The sequence below is a fragment of the Apodemus sylvaticus genome, chromosome 3 (genome assembly GCF_947179515.1).
Source record: "Apodemus sylvaticus chromosome 3, mApoSyl1.1, whole genome shotgun sequence".
NCBI classification, from domain to species: Eukaryota; Metazoa; Chordata; class Mammalia; order Rodentia; family Muridae; genus Apodemus; species Apodemus sylvaticus.
Window position 1 is genome coordinate 170498489 of NC_067474.1, and position 17067 is coordinate 170515555.

Genomic DNA, 17067 nt, shown 5'->3' on the forward strand with positions numbered 1-17067 from the left:
GGCCGTGGAGGTCTACATTAGATTTGTGTGAAGGGAAGGACTGGGGGCAACTAGGCCGGCTCTGCAGAGTGGAGAGGGCCTTCTCACCTGGTCATCCCCAGCAATGGTAAGGTAGGGTCATTGGGGGGAACCTCATAACTGCCACTAAAGGGGCACAGTGGCTGCTGAGGAGGCCCAACCCCCTGAGTCAGTCATAAGCATCTTTTCAGAAGGTCACAGGAGGTGTCTGGAGCCGCCCTCTACTGTTATCCCCTAAACTACTTGTGAGCATCACTTCCCAAGTCTGCCCTTCAGGCATAGCACAGCATTCTGTATCTCTCTCCTCTTCCTCCTCTCCTCCTCCTCCTCCTCCTTCTCCTCCTCTCCTCCTCCTCCTCCTCCAGATGAAACCACATTTCTGTCAAAGGAAAAACAAAGAAAATGATGTTTCAATTTAGGAAGGAAAATGGCTGGGAGTGAGCAGTCACAGCTGCCGTTTTCCAGCCCATCCTCAGGCAGCCTCTGGTATTTAACTCCCCAAAAGCATGCTGAGCTTTTAAAAGTCAGGAAACTTGAAGTCACTGTTCCATGTGGATATGACAGGAGGGGCTTGCGCCACAGTGGCTTCTCAGCTGACATCAAGTCTGTCCTGGCAAGCAAGGCAGCCCAGGTGGGGCTGCTTTCCGTCACAAAACCTCTGCAAACAGCTTCAAGCTGGCCACCTATACAGTCATCAGCAAACCATAGATCTGGGTCTAATGGTCCAGGCAAGACATCTCCCCCCACTTCTTACTCTAGCTTCCTGACACAGCCACTGAGGTTCTGAGATGACACTGGCTTCTATCCTTGTCTCAGGATGTTAGGGGTAGCCACAACACCCAGACAGACACCTCCTCTTCTGGCCAAGTGGACCAGCACCAGTAACTGCAGGTCTTCTGAGAACTGTGGTCACTGGGGCTAGCCTGCCCCTCCATGTGGCCAGGACAGGAACAGGTGCAGATGCTCTTCTTGTCTGTAACTCCTCCCCCACCCAACGTCCAAGCACATGAAATTTGAATACCCAAGAAGAGTTCTAGAGCCAAACCTGGTAATGTGTAATCCCAGCACTTGAGAGGATCATTGTCCATTCGAGTCCAGCCTTGGCTATATAGACAGATCCTATCTTAAAAGAAAAGCAGAGACTAAATTCAGGATGGAGGAGATAGCTCAGTTGGTAATGCACTCTTCTTGCAAGCAGGACCCGAGTTCTCAGACCTCACAGAAAATCTAAAACGCCCCTGCTGGGCTGTGGTGGTGCATGCCTTTAATCCCAGCACTCAGGAGGCAGAGGCAGGTGAATCTCTGAGTTTGGCCAGCCTTGTCTACAGAGTGAGTTCCAGAACAGCCAGGGCTACATAGAAAAGCCCTGTCTCAATAAACAAATAGTCCCCCCAAAAGGAAAAGAAATGGCTGCAGTGGTGGTGCACACCTGTAATCCCAGTCAGCTCTGGGAGGTGGAAGTGGGGGATCTCTGGGGCTCCCTGGCAAGTCAGGTTAGCCTATTTGGCACTCTCCAGGCCACTGAGAGATTATGCCTATAAATGACTGACTGACTGACTGACTGACTGACTAAATATATATATATAAATGTGGTAGGTGGCATCTGAGGAATAGCATCTTAGGAATGGCACTCAAGAATTATCCTGCATGCCAGGCAGTGGTGGTGCACGCCTTTAATCCCAGCACTTGGGAGGCAGAGGCAGGTAGATTTCTGAGTTTGAGGCCAGCCTGGTCTACAGAGTGAGTTCCAGGATAGCCAGGGCTACACAGAGAAACCCTGTCTCAAAAAAACAAAACAAAAACCAAAAAAAAAAAATTATCCTGTATATATGTATACCCACACATACATGCACATATGTATACATGCATAATACACACACATATATACCCACACATACATGCACTTATGTATAGCCACACATGCCTGCATGTATATATACATGTACCCCCACACATGTATGTATACCCAGACATGCATATATGTATACCCACACACATGCACAGCCACACATACAAGCACACATGCATGTTTGCACATACATGCACATATGTGTACCCACACATAATACACATGTATGTACACATACATACATGTATGTATACCTGCACATATATGCACACATACAAAGTTCAGTGGAGCAGGTCTTGCATATAGTTTGCCTGAAGTAAGTCCTAGGTGAGGAGATTAGGCATCCTGCCTAGCCAAGTGCAAGAACTGCTGAGGGCACAGACTAGAACCACAGAAGTGATTGGCCTCACTAGGCAGCAACGTGGTCGGGATGACCTTGGGCAAGCCTGGGGATCCTATCCCGAGGGTTCCTCATTATCCTGGAATTGGGAGGGCTCATTTCAAAAGGTGACTAGGGGTACAGTTCCCAGGACTCAGGCTTTGCCAGTCAGTAACCCCCACTCCAGGATTGTCCATCCCTTGTGGGATCCCCTCTTCTCTGATGGAGACCCAACAGGAGTACATGCCCAGTGGGTAACTTCACCCCAGCTACTCTCTGTCCTGGTCTGGGTACCAAGTTTCCACTGGGAAACCAGCCTGTGGCCAAGATGAATGAATACAGGTCTGGTCACAGCTCCCAGAATGAGGTGGCCTCACTTCTATCCAGAGGTCTTGTGCCTAGCACAGTAACAACCCTAGCTTCTGTCCTGCCTGGATAGGCTCCCTTCCGTAGGTGGGAGGGACTAGGTGGTTGGACTCCATGGTTTTAGGTCACCAGCACTGCCTGACAGGAACGGTGCAGAGTCAGCCTCTTTGGCTGATGCAGGTGAGAATAACAGAAATCGCTGGACTGCCCAGAGACATACTCCCTCATGGGAGCATGACAGCACCTCTGGGTACCTCCTCTGGGAACTAGTAGCCCTCAGACCTCAAACCACCGCTCTAAACATTCTGACCCCGCCAGCGAGAGAACGAGGTTGGACAAGTTAGAGGGTGTGGACCACCCTCCCCACCCCAGCCCAGAGTGAAGCTGCGACTCCAGACAAAGCCTTCCTCTCCTGTGTTACCTCCTAACCTCTGACCCCTCCCAGGAGGAGACTACTGATCTGCCGGCCATTCATTTAACAGATAAGATACTGAGCGTCAAGGCAGGGCACTGTCAGGTGTGCTCGTGTGAGATACAGAGATAGACAGGGATGGGAGATAGAGACATTCAAGGGAGGAAGTCGCAAGGTGAGGAGAGAAAGGAAGACTGGAAGGAAGACCTGCCTGTCCCTCAAGTCTGATCATCCAGAGGCACCTCAGAGAGATGGCTCACCAGGTCACCTGGGGCACATCTGGTGTCAACAGAGGACAGCACGACTAGAACACGGTCTGGAATTAGGCTGGACGGCCTGGTCTGTGCCACCCTCAGCTCTTCCCGGCCTCTCCCACTGGTCAGGCTGGTCACTCAGGATACTCTGGGGGAGGCCTCCCCAAGCCCTGTCTACCGCCCGGGCAGGTTGCCTGGTCTTAGTGCCAGGCGGGTGTGAGGCCAGCTGTGCTCCGCCTGGGCCCCCTCCCAGCCAGGGCTTCCTGGATGTTCCAGGACCAAGCCTGCCAGACCGGTTCCTACAGCCTGGCCAGCCCTGCCAGTTCACTGCGATCCCTCACTCCTGGATAGTGTCAGGCCTATCCCAGCAAGACCATTTTCAGCAGGACCATTTTCAGTGGTGGCTGGCAGGCCTGCCCCTTCCTGCTCAGGTTTCCTCAGGGAAAGAACAGCCTCAAACAGCCCCTCACAGCCAGAGGGAAGGGAGAGGTTCAGATGGAGTCTGGAGGCCAGGTGTGGAAGGACTGACGGCCATGCCGAGGAACTGCTGGTCCTGTGTAGGTCTTCAGGAGCCAGACAAAAGAACAGGGGACACCAGAGTGGACGGGCAACCCACACACATATACAGTGGCTCTGCCCAGGCTCTGCTTGGCATAAAATGAAACCTAAGCATGAGCAGACAGGCTGCTGTTGCGATGGCCAAACACATGAAGACTATCACCAGGCCTGTCCATGCCTACCAAAGCTGTGTCAGACCTCAGTTAACCACAGGCCCTGTTGCCTCTTGTATTCATCCCCACTGCACTGGGGATAGTGCCTCTCTCCCACCTTTGTCCAGTAGACAATCAGGACACAGAGGCCTCAGGCTTGCAGCGGGAGCCCCAGTAGAACAGGGGGCCGCCCTCTTTGACTTAGTTTAATGAAGGCAGGAGACACAGGAGGGCAGACCCACCCCAAGCTCCTAAACCATGACCTGAGTCAGGTACACCAGTGAGGAGCCCAGTCACAGCACCCTCCTACTGGAAGGGGATCCTGGGCTATAATCCAAGGGCCCAGTGTCTTGGTGTTGGGGTGAAGTGGGGTTGGAGTGGGGCTAGACCAGCTCAGGGCATCCTGTTCTCAGATGTCAGCCAGAAGTGTTCCTAGGATAAACTTCAGGAGTCACACCTTAACTCAGCCTTTGTCCCACACTCTTGTCCAAGGACCCAGGACCCCAGCCAACCTCCCCAGGGACCTTGGCAACTGGAGGCACATCTGGTCCTCCAAGAGTTCCATGATTCATGAAACAATTATTTGTGAGTACCTGTAGAGGACCATATACCCTTGAGGGGTAGTCAGGTGCTGAGAAAAAGAAGCCCTGACAGCAGGCTTGGCCTCGGGGTCTCAGATCCTGCTTCTAACAAGTGATAGGGACCTCACTATGGGCTGGGTAGAACTCTACACATTCCCATCCCAGTGTGGGGGTGTCATATGCACTGCTCAGGTGACAGGTGGAACTTCATATTCACCAGTCCGGTGGGTTTTGCCCGGGGTGGATTCTGCCTCTGTGATTGCAGGTTCCAGGCGCAGGATCCTGTCGGCTTGGACCTGAGACATTCACTGGGGCAACGGTGAAGTGACTAGGGATGGCAGCAAAGAGTTGCTTAAGGCTACCAGATCCCATTTTAGATAGCACATAGGCTGGGCCGACGGGAACCATTCAAAAAGGGCGCGACCCTTCTACGCCGACCACGAACTCACACCACGAACTCACGCTCTGAGGCCGATCCCGTACTCGGGCTCGGGGTCCCTGAGGCCCGACGCTGCAGGAAGTCGGGTTGCGCGGGGCGGCGCCGGGCTGGTCCCGCAGGGCCGAGCTCTCTCCTCGCAGCCGGAAGCCCCGGGCCCAGCCCGTCGGAATCCGCGGCAGGCGGGGGAAGGGAAGCGCATGCGGGTAGCAGGGCGAGGCGGAGGCCGCGCGGCCCGTGGGCGGGGCGTTCCTTGCTGGAACCGCGGGCCCCCAAGCTTTGGGAGCTGCCGGGACTTGGGGTCCAGGAATGATCCCGCAGGCTTGAACCGCGGCCGGACCGCAGAAAGGCCCGCGCGGTTGCGCTTCCACGCAGCAGTTGCCTCCAGGGTCCGCTCATCCCCGGCTAGCAGGAGTCTAGCAGAGCTGCGGACCACGGCCGCCCCTGCCCGTCGGAAGGAGCGGGAATGTGGGAAATTGAAGGGCGCGGCGGTTCCGGGGCGTTTCTGTGCCGCGCCCTTTCCTCCTCTTGGAGAAGTGTTGCGGGGCGGCCGCTCGAAGTCAGAATCCTGTTTGGTGGGTGTACAACGCACTGGAGAGGCCGTGGATCCAACAGGGCTTTCCGTCCTTGATGCCGGGGTGGAGGAGGACAACCTCTTGTCTGTCGGACCTTGGGGCTGCCAGCTCAGGCCTTAGGGCCGGTTGTATGCTGACCCGAGGCCACCAAGCAGTATTAATGAGGGATTCTAGTGGAGCTGCAGTACTAAGCCTTTGGGGGCCTCCGTAACCTGGGCCACAGGGGAAACGTGTGGGGAAGGCCGATGGTGGTACAGTAGATCTGCACCTCCACTACTTGGTGGGGCAACTTCCTCAACAACCCCCAGTAACCTCATTGAAGTGGTTACTCCGTAGAAACAGGAAACTGAGAGCGATGTGGACTACTTGTCCATCCCGAGTAGGCAGCAGCATGAGGTTGGACCCCCAAGGTCTTGCTGCAGTGATCCACGAACCCTGGCTCGCAAGGGCCCCATCCATGTGTCCAAGGCCAGAGTTGAGCACAGCATGCAGGATCTCTGAGTCCCATGTTCCGGTCTTCCCTGATGTGCTACGCTGCCCTGCCTGACACTGGTCAAATTCATCTGGCTCTGGGCCTCTCTCCAAGGGTAGGGGGTGGGCATAAAGGACTGCCCCAGGGTCTGCACCTGTACTTGAACTAAAACAGTGCACACATGTACTTGAACTAAAACAGTGTCTCAAGGACAAGAGACCTCTATGTACCATTACAGTACCTAGATCTGGCTGTACCCACAGCCGTGTCCCTTGACCATCTCATTTTGGTAGTGTCAGCAGTAGGTGTCCCTTGTCATCCCTCTCTGGTGGCAGTCACCACTTCCTCTGGTTCCTCAAGAGCCTGGGACAGCTAGCTCCCTCCCAGCTCACCAGGCATCTGGGGACATACATTTTCCTTTGAGTAGCCAGTGTGAACCAGTCCCCTCTGAGGAGCAGCTACTGCATTAGGGACCACTTAAGAGAAGCCAAAAGTCTTTCTGGGATATAGCTGTGAGATGGGGAAAGGTTGAGAATAAAAAGTGTTGAGTCAACTGGCCACGGACACTTGAAATCCTCTGGGGTTCAGGACTGGGTTGATGGAAAGTGAACAATGAACCACTGGGCAGTTTACAAGGGCCAACACCAGGCCCAGGAAGCATGGGAAACCTGGCTTGCCTATGAGTGAGTGGGCTTGGGCTAGCAGCTTGGGTCTGCCTAAGTTAGCTCTTTAGCCAAGCACATTGGAGGACTGTCATGGAGCAGATATAGGGGCTGGGGGATCCCGGTCAGGCAAGTCTCCGTTAGAGACTGTGGGAAGGGTCCCCATGTTGAGTTCCCTGTTTCCCTTGGACATACTGTTTGTTCAAGCAGGCCTTTGTGTATTGAGATCAATGTGATCTATCTTCCTGCCAGTGAGGGCTACCAGGTCCATACTCAGGAAGGGGAAGGTCCATGTCAGACCAGCCAGACACCTGGCCCAGCACAGGATGCTATGAAGACATTAGGCTAGCCAACTCCTCCTGCCTGTGCCTGCCTGCAGTGGGCCACCTGTCCCATGGCTTGGTGCCCCTGATGCCAATACACCAACCTGGCACGGGCCTGATCACAGATGGCCTTATGCGTCACCAGGACCATGGGGTGGCAGGGATGGATGGACATCCAGGCCTCAAAAATATGCATCCTCGCTCCATCCCCTGGGTCACCTGGCTGGCAGAGGGATGAGTTTTGGCCATGTGCTGGGTGTCTGTGAGGAGGGCTGGGAGGCCAGTACAAGGCCTTCTGTGCCCACCATCTTAAGTCACAACACTGCCCTTTGCGTTTGGAGTCTCCTCAATGTAGGTGATGGGCTTTGGAAGTTCCCACACCCAGGTCACCAAAAACAGGAGCAAAACTCCCTCAGAGCAGGCAGAGTCCTTCTCTTAACTTAGGCCAGCATGGTGGTGCCTGGTTCTACCTCATACCAGCCTGAAAGAAGTCTGACCCCAGGACAGGCAGAAGCTCTTCAGAGCAGGTCCCAGAAAGGTAAAGGGTGGCATGTCTAGGCCAGGGTCTAAGCTGGATGGCCCGAGGGAGGACTGATTCTCCTTTACACAGTATTTGAAGACTAGGGATCATCTTGAGGCTTGGGGATATGTAGAAGGTACAGGATTATCATCACAGTGGGAATGAACAGGGCTGGCTAGATCAGCTATTACAAAACAGGACATGGGCCTGTTTCCCATGGATAAAACCTGGGATCTGTCTTTCCATACTGGGTGGGTGGGTGGATGGATAGATGATAGATGATAGATAGGTAGGTAGAGGCTTGTTTGCTTGGCCTAGGGACAGTCCTCTTGACTCTCTGGTGGTAGGCAGGAGCCAGGTTGGCACAGCAGAACTGAGGTGGGCAAGGCAGGGTGTATCTGTGGGAGGAGTCACAAGACAGAAACCAGGACCACCTGGGAGCTGCCAGCCCTACTTATGGAGCCCCCAGGTCTTGAGAAACTTGGAGGCAGGTACCGGCCTAGAAGCAGGGTTTCAAGAATTGTAGCTAAGTATGGAGGGGCAGTTGTGTCCACACAGAGAACCTGGCTGATGCTGAGACCTCAGCTAGACCATGGGATGGGGGCTTCTCCACCTCTGTCTATCCTTTTGCACTATTACTTGACCCCAGGGAGTTTTGATCCGGCAGAACCCTCGTGGAAGGCCTGCCAGCAAGGACTGTGCTCACTCCATCTGGCCAAAAAAGTTACCGACAGCCCCAGGTCTATCTTGCAGAGATGCCGTGCCCCCCGCCCCCACCCAGGACTTGATTGCATGCGTGGGGGCTGCAGGCACCCATGGTACTCTCAAAGTCCTTTATTGTACAATGTCATCTGTTTCTGGGGGTGGGGAGGGGAGAGGGCAAAAGGACTAACAGGTACACAGAAATAGATAAATATGCCAAGCTTTTTCTTTGTTTCCTTTTTTTTTAAATCAGGCATTTATAAACAAGAAAGCATACATTAATTACATAAAAATAGTTCTCGAGTAGCAGAGTAAGCCGTCGTATTGTCGTTAGCAGCAGCATAGGACTGGAGGGCGCGGGGGTTTGGGCAGTTATGAAGGTTGAAGTGGGTTTCTTTTTTTTTCTCCTTTAATTGATGAGCATGTCATTTGAGACTTCTGACTTAAAGCAAGAGCCCCTCCCCCTCAGCCCTGGGGTAGGCATGTGGGGAGAAACCACAGGGGATAACCTGTGTAGGAACTGGGAGACTGGGTGCCATGGAGGCCACCACATGGGAAATGCCACGAGACGCTTCTGTCCCCTCTGGCAAATGAGCAACTTTTTCTTCAGTTAAAAACAACCCAGGAAAACAAGACAACCAACAGGTTAAGAAAAGTTTCTGGAAAAGGAGCCACCATATACACGTATAATACAACGGTGTGAAATGGAAAAAAGTATTTACATGTGAGTTGTCTTTACATTGGCTAGTTCTGTATGAAAAGCAGGGAGTCGTGTGTGCAAGTTAGCTGCTCACCAATGACTTATTGCTGTTGGGTTTTCCCTTTGTTAAAAAATCTTCCAGGATAGAAACAAGTAAACTGGTCAAGGGTTTAACATACAGGGAGAGTCAACAGCCAACACGATGGAAACCTCTCCTCCCTTTCTCTGAAATTTGCAGCCTTCCTCATAAGAAGACAGGCATGCAGTGCCTGTGCCTGGCTGCCCTAAGGTCCACTGCAGACCCTGCAGTGAGCAGGGCCACCTTCCACGGCAGCTGCACAAGATACCTAGTGCTTTGCCAACTTCACTCAGGACTGGGGCCCGGGAGTCAGGCAGAGGCATCAGGATGACCTAGACACTAGGCCCCAGAGGTCCCGGATCACAAGCTACTAGCCAACAGGAGCCATGCTCTGATCCCACAGGAAGCAGGGGGAGGAAGGATCCAGGAGGAACAATTAATGAGATGACATGCCCTTCCCAGATCCAAGTCATTCTGGCATGTGGGGAAGAGTCCCTGCTGCATACACAGCACTCCCTTCCCATACTGGGGTCAGTGCTGGACCATGGAGGCCAGGGAGCTGATGGTGACCAGGGCTGTGGCAAGGAGAGGCTCTGCTGAGAAAAGTGAGTGCCCCTGGAGCCAAAGGCTCAAAGGGGACCAAATCACTGTGATCTACTAGCAACAGGGACAGCCACACAGAAGCACACCAACACACTTAAAGCTTTGCTCCAACTAAATCATTTAGTTTTCCTTGAAGAAATGACTGAAAAACACAACTCTAGAAAAACAAGGCTGAGACAGCATTCTTTGTGTTGCGTAACAAAACCGACCCTTTAGGAGACACGGTCATAATGCCCATGGTGGGTCTAGCTATGGAGATGTGAAATCCATGCATACAAGTTTCATAACTGAAAGAGAGGAAAAAGCCAAAGGAAAAACTCCAAATAAATGCTGCGTATACATGATGTCCCTTTTGCATTGCACGTCAGAAGGGGGGACCAGCAGCAGCCCAGCCCCCCTCAGTAAACCAAGGGCAAAACCCTGCAGACGACCTCGGCACCATACGTCAGGGCTTAGCAGTCTCCAGTTGCAGGCCACAGTCCTTGAGGTCGTTTGTACCTGCACAAGCCTTCTCCACCTCCCCTCGGCTCATGGCTGCCCTGCTAGGACTAGAGCGGAGGGCTTTTGTATGATCTTCTCATGTAAATAAACACAATTGGAGGATGGGTTGGGGCCTCTTGTCTACTGGGAAATCATTTTTCAAGCTTGGGCATAAGAAACCTTATACAATTTGCATAAACAGTTAAGAGTAAACGAGATTATTTGGAATAAATGCAAGTAACGTATTTTGACAGTGGCAGATTCAGCCGCTACTGAAGACGGTATTTTGGGGGTAAAAAGACAAGTCAGGGTTTGCTGTACAAGATGCTGGAAGGCACAGAACGACCCCCAAGTTCAGTCTCTGCATTTTCATTGTCTCGTGATTCCCTTGTTCAACCAAGCACCAGAGGGGATGTGTAAGCGCTCGAGCACTTAGGGTTTGAACTGCTCTAGAAATCGGTAAAAACCTCAGTTAACCGGGAAGTAAGAAGGGACGGGAAGGTTCTGACAAAGTGCAGTTCTAAATACATGTTTAAATGAACAACAACAACAAACAACAACAAAACAAAAGGAAAAACAAAAGAAAGGAAAAGTGATATAATGCTGTTTTGTTCCGATGCTGCAGCCTCAGCCCACGATGCGAGGAGTGATGTCTGCCGCATGGAAAGGGGTTGCTGTGGTCAAGCAGTGCATGGGTGGCTGGGTGGCGTGTGTTAACAACACAACATGACACTGGACCATGGCCACTGCCTAACACAGGTCAGCCCCTCAGGATGTAGGTGGGTAGGGGCACCCAGGGGCCTGGGCAAACTGTGGCTCAGGCCTCCTGGTGCTCACAGGGCAGGGTTAGTGGTGATGGTGATGGGCGGGGCAGCGGCGGTAAGGCGGGCAGTGTTGGGGCTCATCTCGCACGCGGCGTGCTCTCTCCCTGCTCTTCCTGGCAGCAGCAGGAAGACTGGGGTCCTTGTTGCTGAAAAAATAGACTCTGAAGAAAACCCTTGCTGTCCTCTTGTAGCCGCGGGCACAGATGAGCGGTGATGGCTTCCCAGGACGGCGGTGGGTGGGTGCCACCCCCACCAGAGTGGGTGTCCAGATGGCGTCACGTGTAGGGGCCTTTTACAGTTAGTCATTAAAAAACATGTTGATTTTCTGAATATCAAGTCTCCTTACTGGTTTTAAATAGCTTATAACAAAAGTGTAAATGTTAGAATGTTCTAGCAAGCAGAGGACCAGCTACAAGCCACAGAGCCAGTCTCAACTCTGGTTGCAGCTGGGGACATGGCTTGCTCACTTGAACTTGGCCAGTAGAAAATTTTGCAGTGGATTCCAAAAGTATGTGGTTACAAACACTCGCTTGGTAATAGGCACAGTAGAAACGTTGTGCTGTGTGGCTGCAGAGGCTTGGGCCGGGCCCGCAAAGCCACGTACCCGCCGCGCCGCCCCTGCGCACGCATAGAGGTCCATGTGGCAGTGGCAATCACTGCCCAGGCTAGGGATCCAGCTCAGTGTTGCTCTCACCTCCAGAATTCTCAGGCCGTGGCCGAGGCCACAGCTGCTCCTGAAGCTCCTTCACCACCTTCTCTAGGTGCTCACGGGCCTCACGTTCCCGCAGCAGGTCGGCTCGAAGCTGCTCACGGTCAGCCTCCGCATGCTGCAGCTTTGCCTGCAGGTCCTCGATCTGAAAGGAACGCCGAGTGAGTGGCCAGTAGTGGCCAACACCAGCACTTACTACTCAAGAGCCCAGCCCGATGAGTTCAGCCTAGGTACCTTGTCTGGTCCTCCTCCACCTGAATGCTCACAGGGAAGGGCCCAGACACCCAGGCATGGGAGGAAACCAAACAGCACTGGAAAGGTGGAAGACCATTTCCCTTAAGTGCTCACTGGGTTGTAGCGCTAAGCTGCAGAACTGCACTATGTGCGCCCATCTGCTGATCCCAGTTTAGAGCTTTCTTCCCAAGCCAGCAGCAGGAAGGAAAGCCTATATTCTGGGGCCATAATGGTCCTAGTGGGACCATTTTCTACCCACAGCTATGGAAATAGTCCCCAGCACCCAGGCCCAGGTCTGCTGGACATACCCCAGTGCCTCCAGTCGAGGCACACTATCACCTTAGATCTAGCTGGGAATGGGTAAACTGAGGACCTTCGATCAGTTATAGCAGTTATTTCTTTACATGCCAGTGTTACCAGTCAACCCACTGCAGTACCTGGGCTGAGTACTTGGCACGCAGGCGCCCGGCCTCACAGCCCTTGTCACACACCCGGACCTGCCGCGCCTGCTCCAGTTCTCGCTTCAGGCGCACCCGGGACTCGTTGGCCTCTTTCATCTTCTTCTCATTTTCAGCTCGGAGCCGCTCAATCTCTTTCCTCAAACTGCGCTTGGCCTCTGTAGCTTCCCGCAGTTTCTCCTTCTTGGCCACACGCAAGAATTCTAGCTCCTGGGAGAACACGGAGCCAACAGGGTCAAGATACTGCCAGCCCGACATCTTCCCACCCATTCTGCAACAGGCTGTTCCCAACTGCTAATGTCCTTCCCTACAGGGCCCAGCTGCAAGCTGTGACTAGCTGTTGTCTGCACCATCATTTAGGCTGCAGCAAAGCCTCTTCACACCTCCCCCTCTCAAGGGCCTTGTCTCAGTGAGAAAGGAGGATAGCACCAGCACAGTCTCAGACGTTGCACCTGAGGCCTGGAGTTGACCCCCAGCCAGATGGAGCCATTTACTTTTGGTACTTCTCATGTCTGCCCTACTTGTTAACATGCAGCGTGCCGACCTCTGACCCCCATGAATACTCATGTGGAAAATCACACCTCCACCCAGAGTGGGGGCAAGGATGGATGAGGGAATGACTAAGATATACTCTGAGGAGAACTCTGAAATCTTGCAGCTCTGAGGATTGACAGGGTTGTGTTGTGCTAAAGCCCACGCATGTGAGGCTGCCCCCAGAGCTGCCAGACTCAGGCTGAGGTGTGAATTCAGCTGAGGTTGAGCCTACAGCAAAGCCTTAATGTTGAGCCCTGGTGGAGAACATCGGCTGAGCTCCTCACTCTCCCTAGGCTGCCTGAGAACTGGGTCTCCCTTACTCATGTCGGAAAAACAAATAGCGTGAAAAGAAGGTGCAAGAGGAAAGGCTCCAGCCTAGAAGGGAGGTAAGACCCAAGGAGCAATAGTAAGCAGTGGAGACACACAGGTCCTAAGCAGGTGTTCCCAGGTGCCTTACCTCTTCTCCAAGGCCTGCTAATTCCCCCACAGAGAGGCAGCACTCCTACAGCTACTCCTCCCTCCCATTTACACTCTGGCCTTTGTCACAGAAAACACACCAACCGTGAGGCCCTCAGACAGAGAGAGCTGAGGCTGGGACCACTATGGGAGACTTCCAGGAAGCAAATGCCTCACAGGGCTAGGCCCTCTAGAGGACTGGGGAAGAACCAAGAGGGTTCCCAAGAGGGCTTGGGCAGCGGAAAGGAGGCTGTTTCCTGTATCTCACCGGCCTCCTTGCTGCACCTTACCTGGTGCAGGCTGCGCTTGGCCTGCAGGGCTGCTGTCAGCTTCTCCTCTTGTTTGACTCGCATTTTGACCACCTCATGCAGGAACTTTTCTTTGGCTTCCTTGGTGTCCAGGCCGCCCTCCAGGGCTTGCCGCAGGTGCTCCAGCTCTGCCTCCAGCCCACTTGGGGCATCAACATGGGCAGCAGCATCAGGGGCAACCACAGGAGGAGCATGCATGCCTGGGGAGCTTAGATCCTTGGCAGAGCTGGACGAGGTAAAGGATGGAGAGGACAGCGAGGACAAGGAGGAGGTGACTGGGGACAGACAGAGAAACCAAAGCATTAGGCACTCCGGGGTACATTGGCTTACCCCTCCTCCCACGGGGAGCAGAGTCCAGTCTACACTTACATTCCTCTCTGCTTTCAACTTCAACCTCGGCCTCAGAATCCTTGTCTTCCTCTGCAGCAGCCACAGGGGTCAGCATGTCTGGGGCTCCTGGTGTGTCCATGGTCAGCTTCCGCTTTCGTGGCTGGATACACGTAGTAAGAGGTTCTGGTGCCCGGGAGACTATGGTGGTGCATGGTGGACTGTTCACAACCTTTTGCTGGGTTGGTGGTGCTAGGGCCACATTGGGGGCCACGGCTGTCTCGAAGCTCTTGTAGGAATAGAAGCTATAGGAAACAGATGCTTAGCCAGGGTGTATATATCTGCCCCTCAAATCCCTACATGAGCTGTAGAACGCACCTCACTCAGTCTGCCAGGACACAGGACAGTATCTCTCTCCCAGCTCTACCTTACAAGGACAAGATTCAAATGGCTAAGAACCACAAACTTTCCCACAGGTTGGGCTAGGATGGCACACAACTAGATTTTCGTGTTTTCAGGGGTAGGATTTTTATGCAAGCCTAGTTGGCTTAGAATTTGCTATCAATTCCAGACTAGCCTGAAACTCACAGAGATTCAGTTGCCTCTGCCTCCTGAATGCTGGAGGCCAACTCTCCCCCCACCCCCCAGACAGGGTTTCTCTGTATAGTCCTGGCTGTCCTGGAACTCACTCTGTAGACCAGGCTGGCCATGAACTCAGAAATCTGCCTGCCTCTGCCTCCCAAGTGCTGGAATTAAAGTCTACCACTGCCTGGCTGGAGGCCAACTACTGTCTGTGCACTAAGCATTTTCATCCAAGAATTCAAAGTTCTAGGCAGTTTATCTTAGGATGGTACCAGCGCCACAGAAGCCTGCTAATCCAGAGTTCAGCCCTGTCCATTTCCCACTCACCTGTCTCGAATCAAGGCTGGGAGGTGTGGGGATGGCTCTTTCTCACTTGCAGATACTGCAGGGGACCAGGGCCGGAAAGCAGAAAGGCGCTGGCGAGGGTGAGTACAGCCAAGGCTCTGTCAAGAAAATCTATGTAAGTGACTACAGAAAAAAGCAGGCCACTTCATGTCCCTGAGGCTGAGTAGAGCCAGAGCTGGCTCTCAGAAGGGCCTGGTACCCTCCCCAAAGACCCCAGACAGGTTCCCACATAGCACCTTATTGGAGGAACCAGCCAAGGTCCGCAGCCAAGTGGACTGCTTGTCCTTCTCAGAAGACGCAGGGGACTGTGAGGAAGTGTCGTCTGTTTTGGGTCTTATGGAAGCTGGGGGCTCTGAGACCTGTGATCAATACAAAAGGCCCTGTTGGGATCCCTGGGCCCAGGCAGGTCTTCCTACCAGCCCCATGGTAGCAAGCTCCCCACTGGATCATAATTCCACAGCTATGAAGGAGCCCCGGGGACCCAAAATGTACAGAGCTACAAACACAGTGTGCCCTTTGCCCTGTGCAGAAAGGTAAGCCTGATGTTTCTGCTAAGGGACAGGGTGTCACATGAGTTAGAGAAATACTGTGCTGCTGTAAGCTGCTATGAGGTGACCTCACTCACAGCTGCAGCAGGCTCTGTGTGGATCGCCAAGACCCATTCTGGCCCCCACAGTGCTCTTCCACACTACTTCTTTAGAACGCAGATATGATGCTGGGAAGGCTGTACGGGACCACTTCCACTCTACGGCCATATCATGAATGGGCTAAATGTCCTAGCAGCAGTGACTTCAGGTTCAAGTGTGACCCAGCAACAAGCTGTACTAAAGCCTGTGAGGAGCCTGGGAAGGCGGCCCTCTGTGCGGCCTTTATCGCTGCTTCATTAGAGAGCATTACAGTTACCCTCTCCTCAGAGGAAGGAAACATTCAACTTGAAGGACCATGACACACCTCACAAAATAGCTTTAACCAGGTGTCACCACACTGCCTCTGCTGTCAGCTTACAGAAGTCACCCAGTACCCTAACTTATCTCAAGCACCAGCCATGGTTTATTTTGACATCTAGCATCAAGTGCTACACACCTGAGCCAGTCTGTATGTGAAATCCAATGACCCTCCACCTAAATGTCACATGTCACACACACACCCCTGAAATTCCATCTGCAGAACAGTTGTAGCATGAGCCTCTTCTAGAGCAGATAAGCCTATAGAAGCTAAGCTACTGTCCCCCAGATAGGTCCTAAGTAGATGACATGGACCCCAGACAGACATACCAGAGTTTATACCTTGCTCCCCCATACAGCGTCCTTTAAAAGGAGGAGTTACCTTGGGTGTGATGGGAGGGATGTAGCCTAAGTGAGGCCCCAACCTCAGGCCAGGGGGACTCTGGTCTACAAAAGAACAGGGCTCTTCCCTCGAACACTTGGGGGCAGGCAACACCTTATCATAAGCTGGCCTTGCCTCCCTTGAAGAGGCAGTGAGGAAAAAGGCAGCCTAGGTACCAGCTTGATAGGTTTCCTTCCATGACACCTGGAGAGGAGGGTGATCAGCCCCACTGGAGGCTTTCACCACGGCCCAGGGAGTGAGCAGTGAATGTACTGGGTCCCTGTCCAGTGCTTGTGCCTGGGAGGCCTGCTGCTTTTGCGAGAATAAGCAAGTATTTGGGGCCAGCAGGACATAAGGACCTCTATCCCTAGTGCTCTTCCCTAGAAAGGGAAGGATCTCAGTATTCAGGGGCCTGCACTAGGGGAGCCATTGGAGGGATGACACTGGTGTTGTTCCCAGGGCACTTCCAGAGACAAACCCACACTCGGCTGGGGTGCATGTTCCTCAAACACATATAAGTAATTGTTCAAGAGAAAAAGACACCAAAACCACCTCTCTAGAGGGAATAAGTCCTAGTATTAAGCGATCACTTAGCAGCAGAGGCTCTGTCAGTGGAGGCTGTGTGCTCCATGGAGGGGCAGATACCCAGCATGCTGGCTGGGACAGAAGAACCCACTTCCGGAATTACAAGGATCCCTCCCGCAATGAAGGCAGAAGGGGGGTGTTGCACACCAGGGTGGGGCTTCCTGTCTGAGCAGACACTGGAACAGGTGCAAAGTAAGCTCTATTCTCACAGAGAAAGCCACAAGTCTAGTCTGGGATACCTCTCAGGCAGCCTCAAAA

The 17067-nt window shown here is 53.2% G+C and overlaps 2 protein-coding genes across 3 annotated transcripts in view; both read right to left on the reverse strand.

The window, feature by feature from the left end:
* Positions 1–50: 50 nt before the first annotated feature.
* On the reverse strand, positions 51–10173 carry LOC127680444 (uncharacterized). The gene is made up of 4 exons (XM_052175896.1): positions 10140–10173; positions 5032–5695; positions 1064–1137; positions 51–61 (listed from the first exon to the last, which is right to left on the reverse strand). Exons 1-4 carry the CDS (start codon positions 10171–10173, stop codon positions 51–53), a joined length of 783 nt encoding a protein of 260 aa, XP_052031856.1.
* Positions 8377–17067, reverse strand: part of Ski (SKI proto-oncogene) — a 70774-nt gene continuing 62083 nt past the window's right edge. The window contains exons 2-7 of one of the 2 annotated variants that reach the window (XM_052178347.1): positions 15135–15257; positions 14881–14996; positions 14014–14276; positions 13627–13919; positions 12326–12556; positions 8377–11799 (exon numbers count right to left, since the gene is read on the reverse strand). In XM_052178347.1, the coding sequence (XP_052034307.1) occupies positions 11611–11799; positions 12326–12556; positions 13627–13919; positions 14014–14276; positions 14881–14996; positions 15135–15257 (1215 nt within the window). In that variant the 3' untranslated portion in view covers positions 8377–11610. The remainder of the gene's footprint in view (positions 11800–12325; positions 12557–13626; positions 13920–14013; positions 14277–14880; positions 14997–15134; positions 15258–17067) is intronic. The other variant, XM_052178348.1, reaches the window with a different exon arrangement.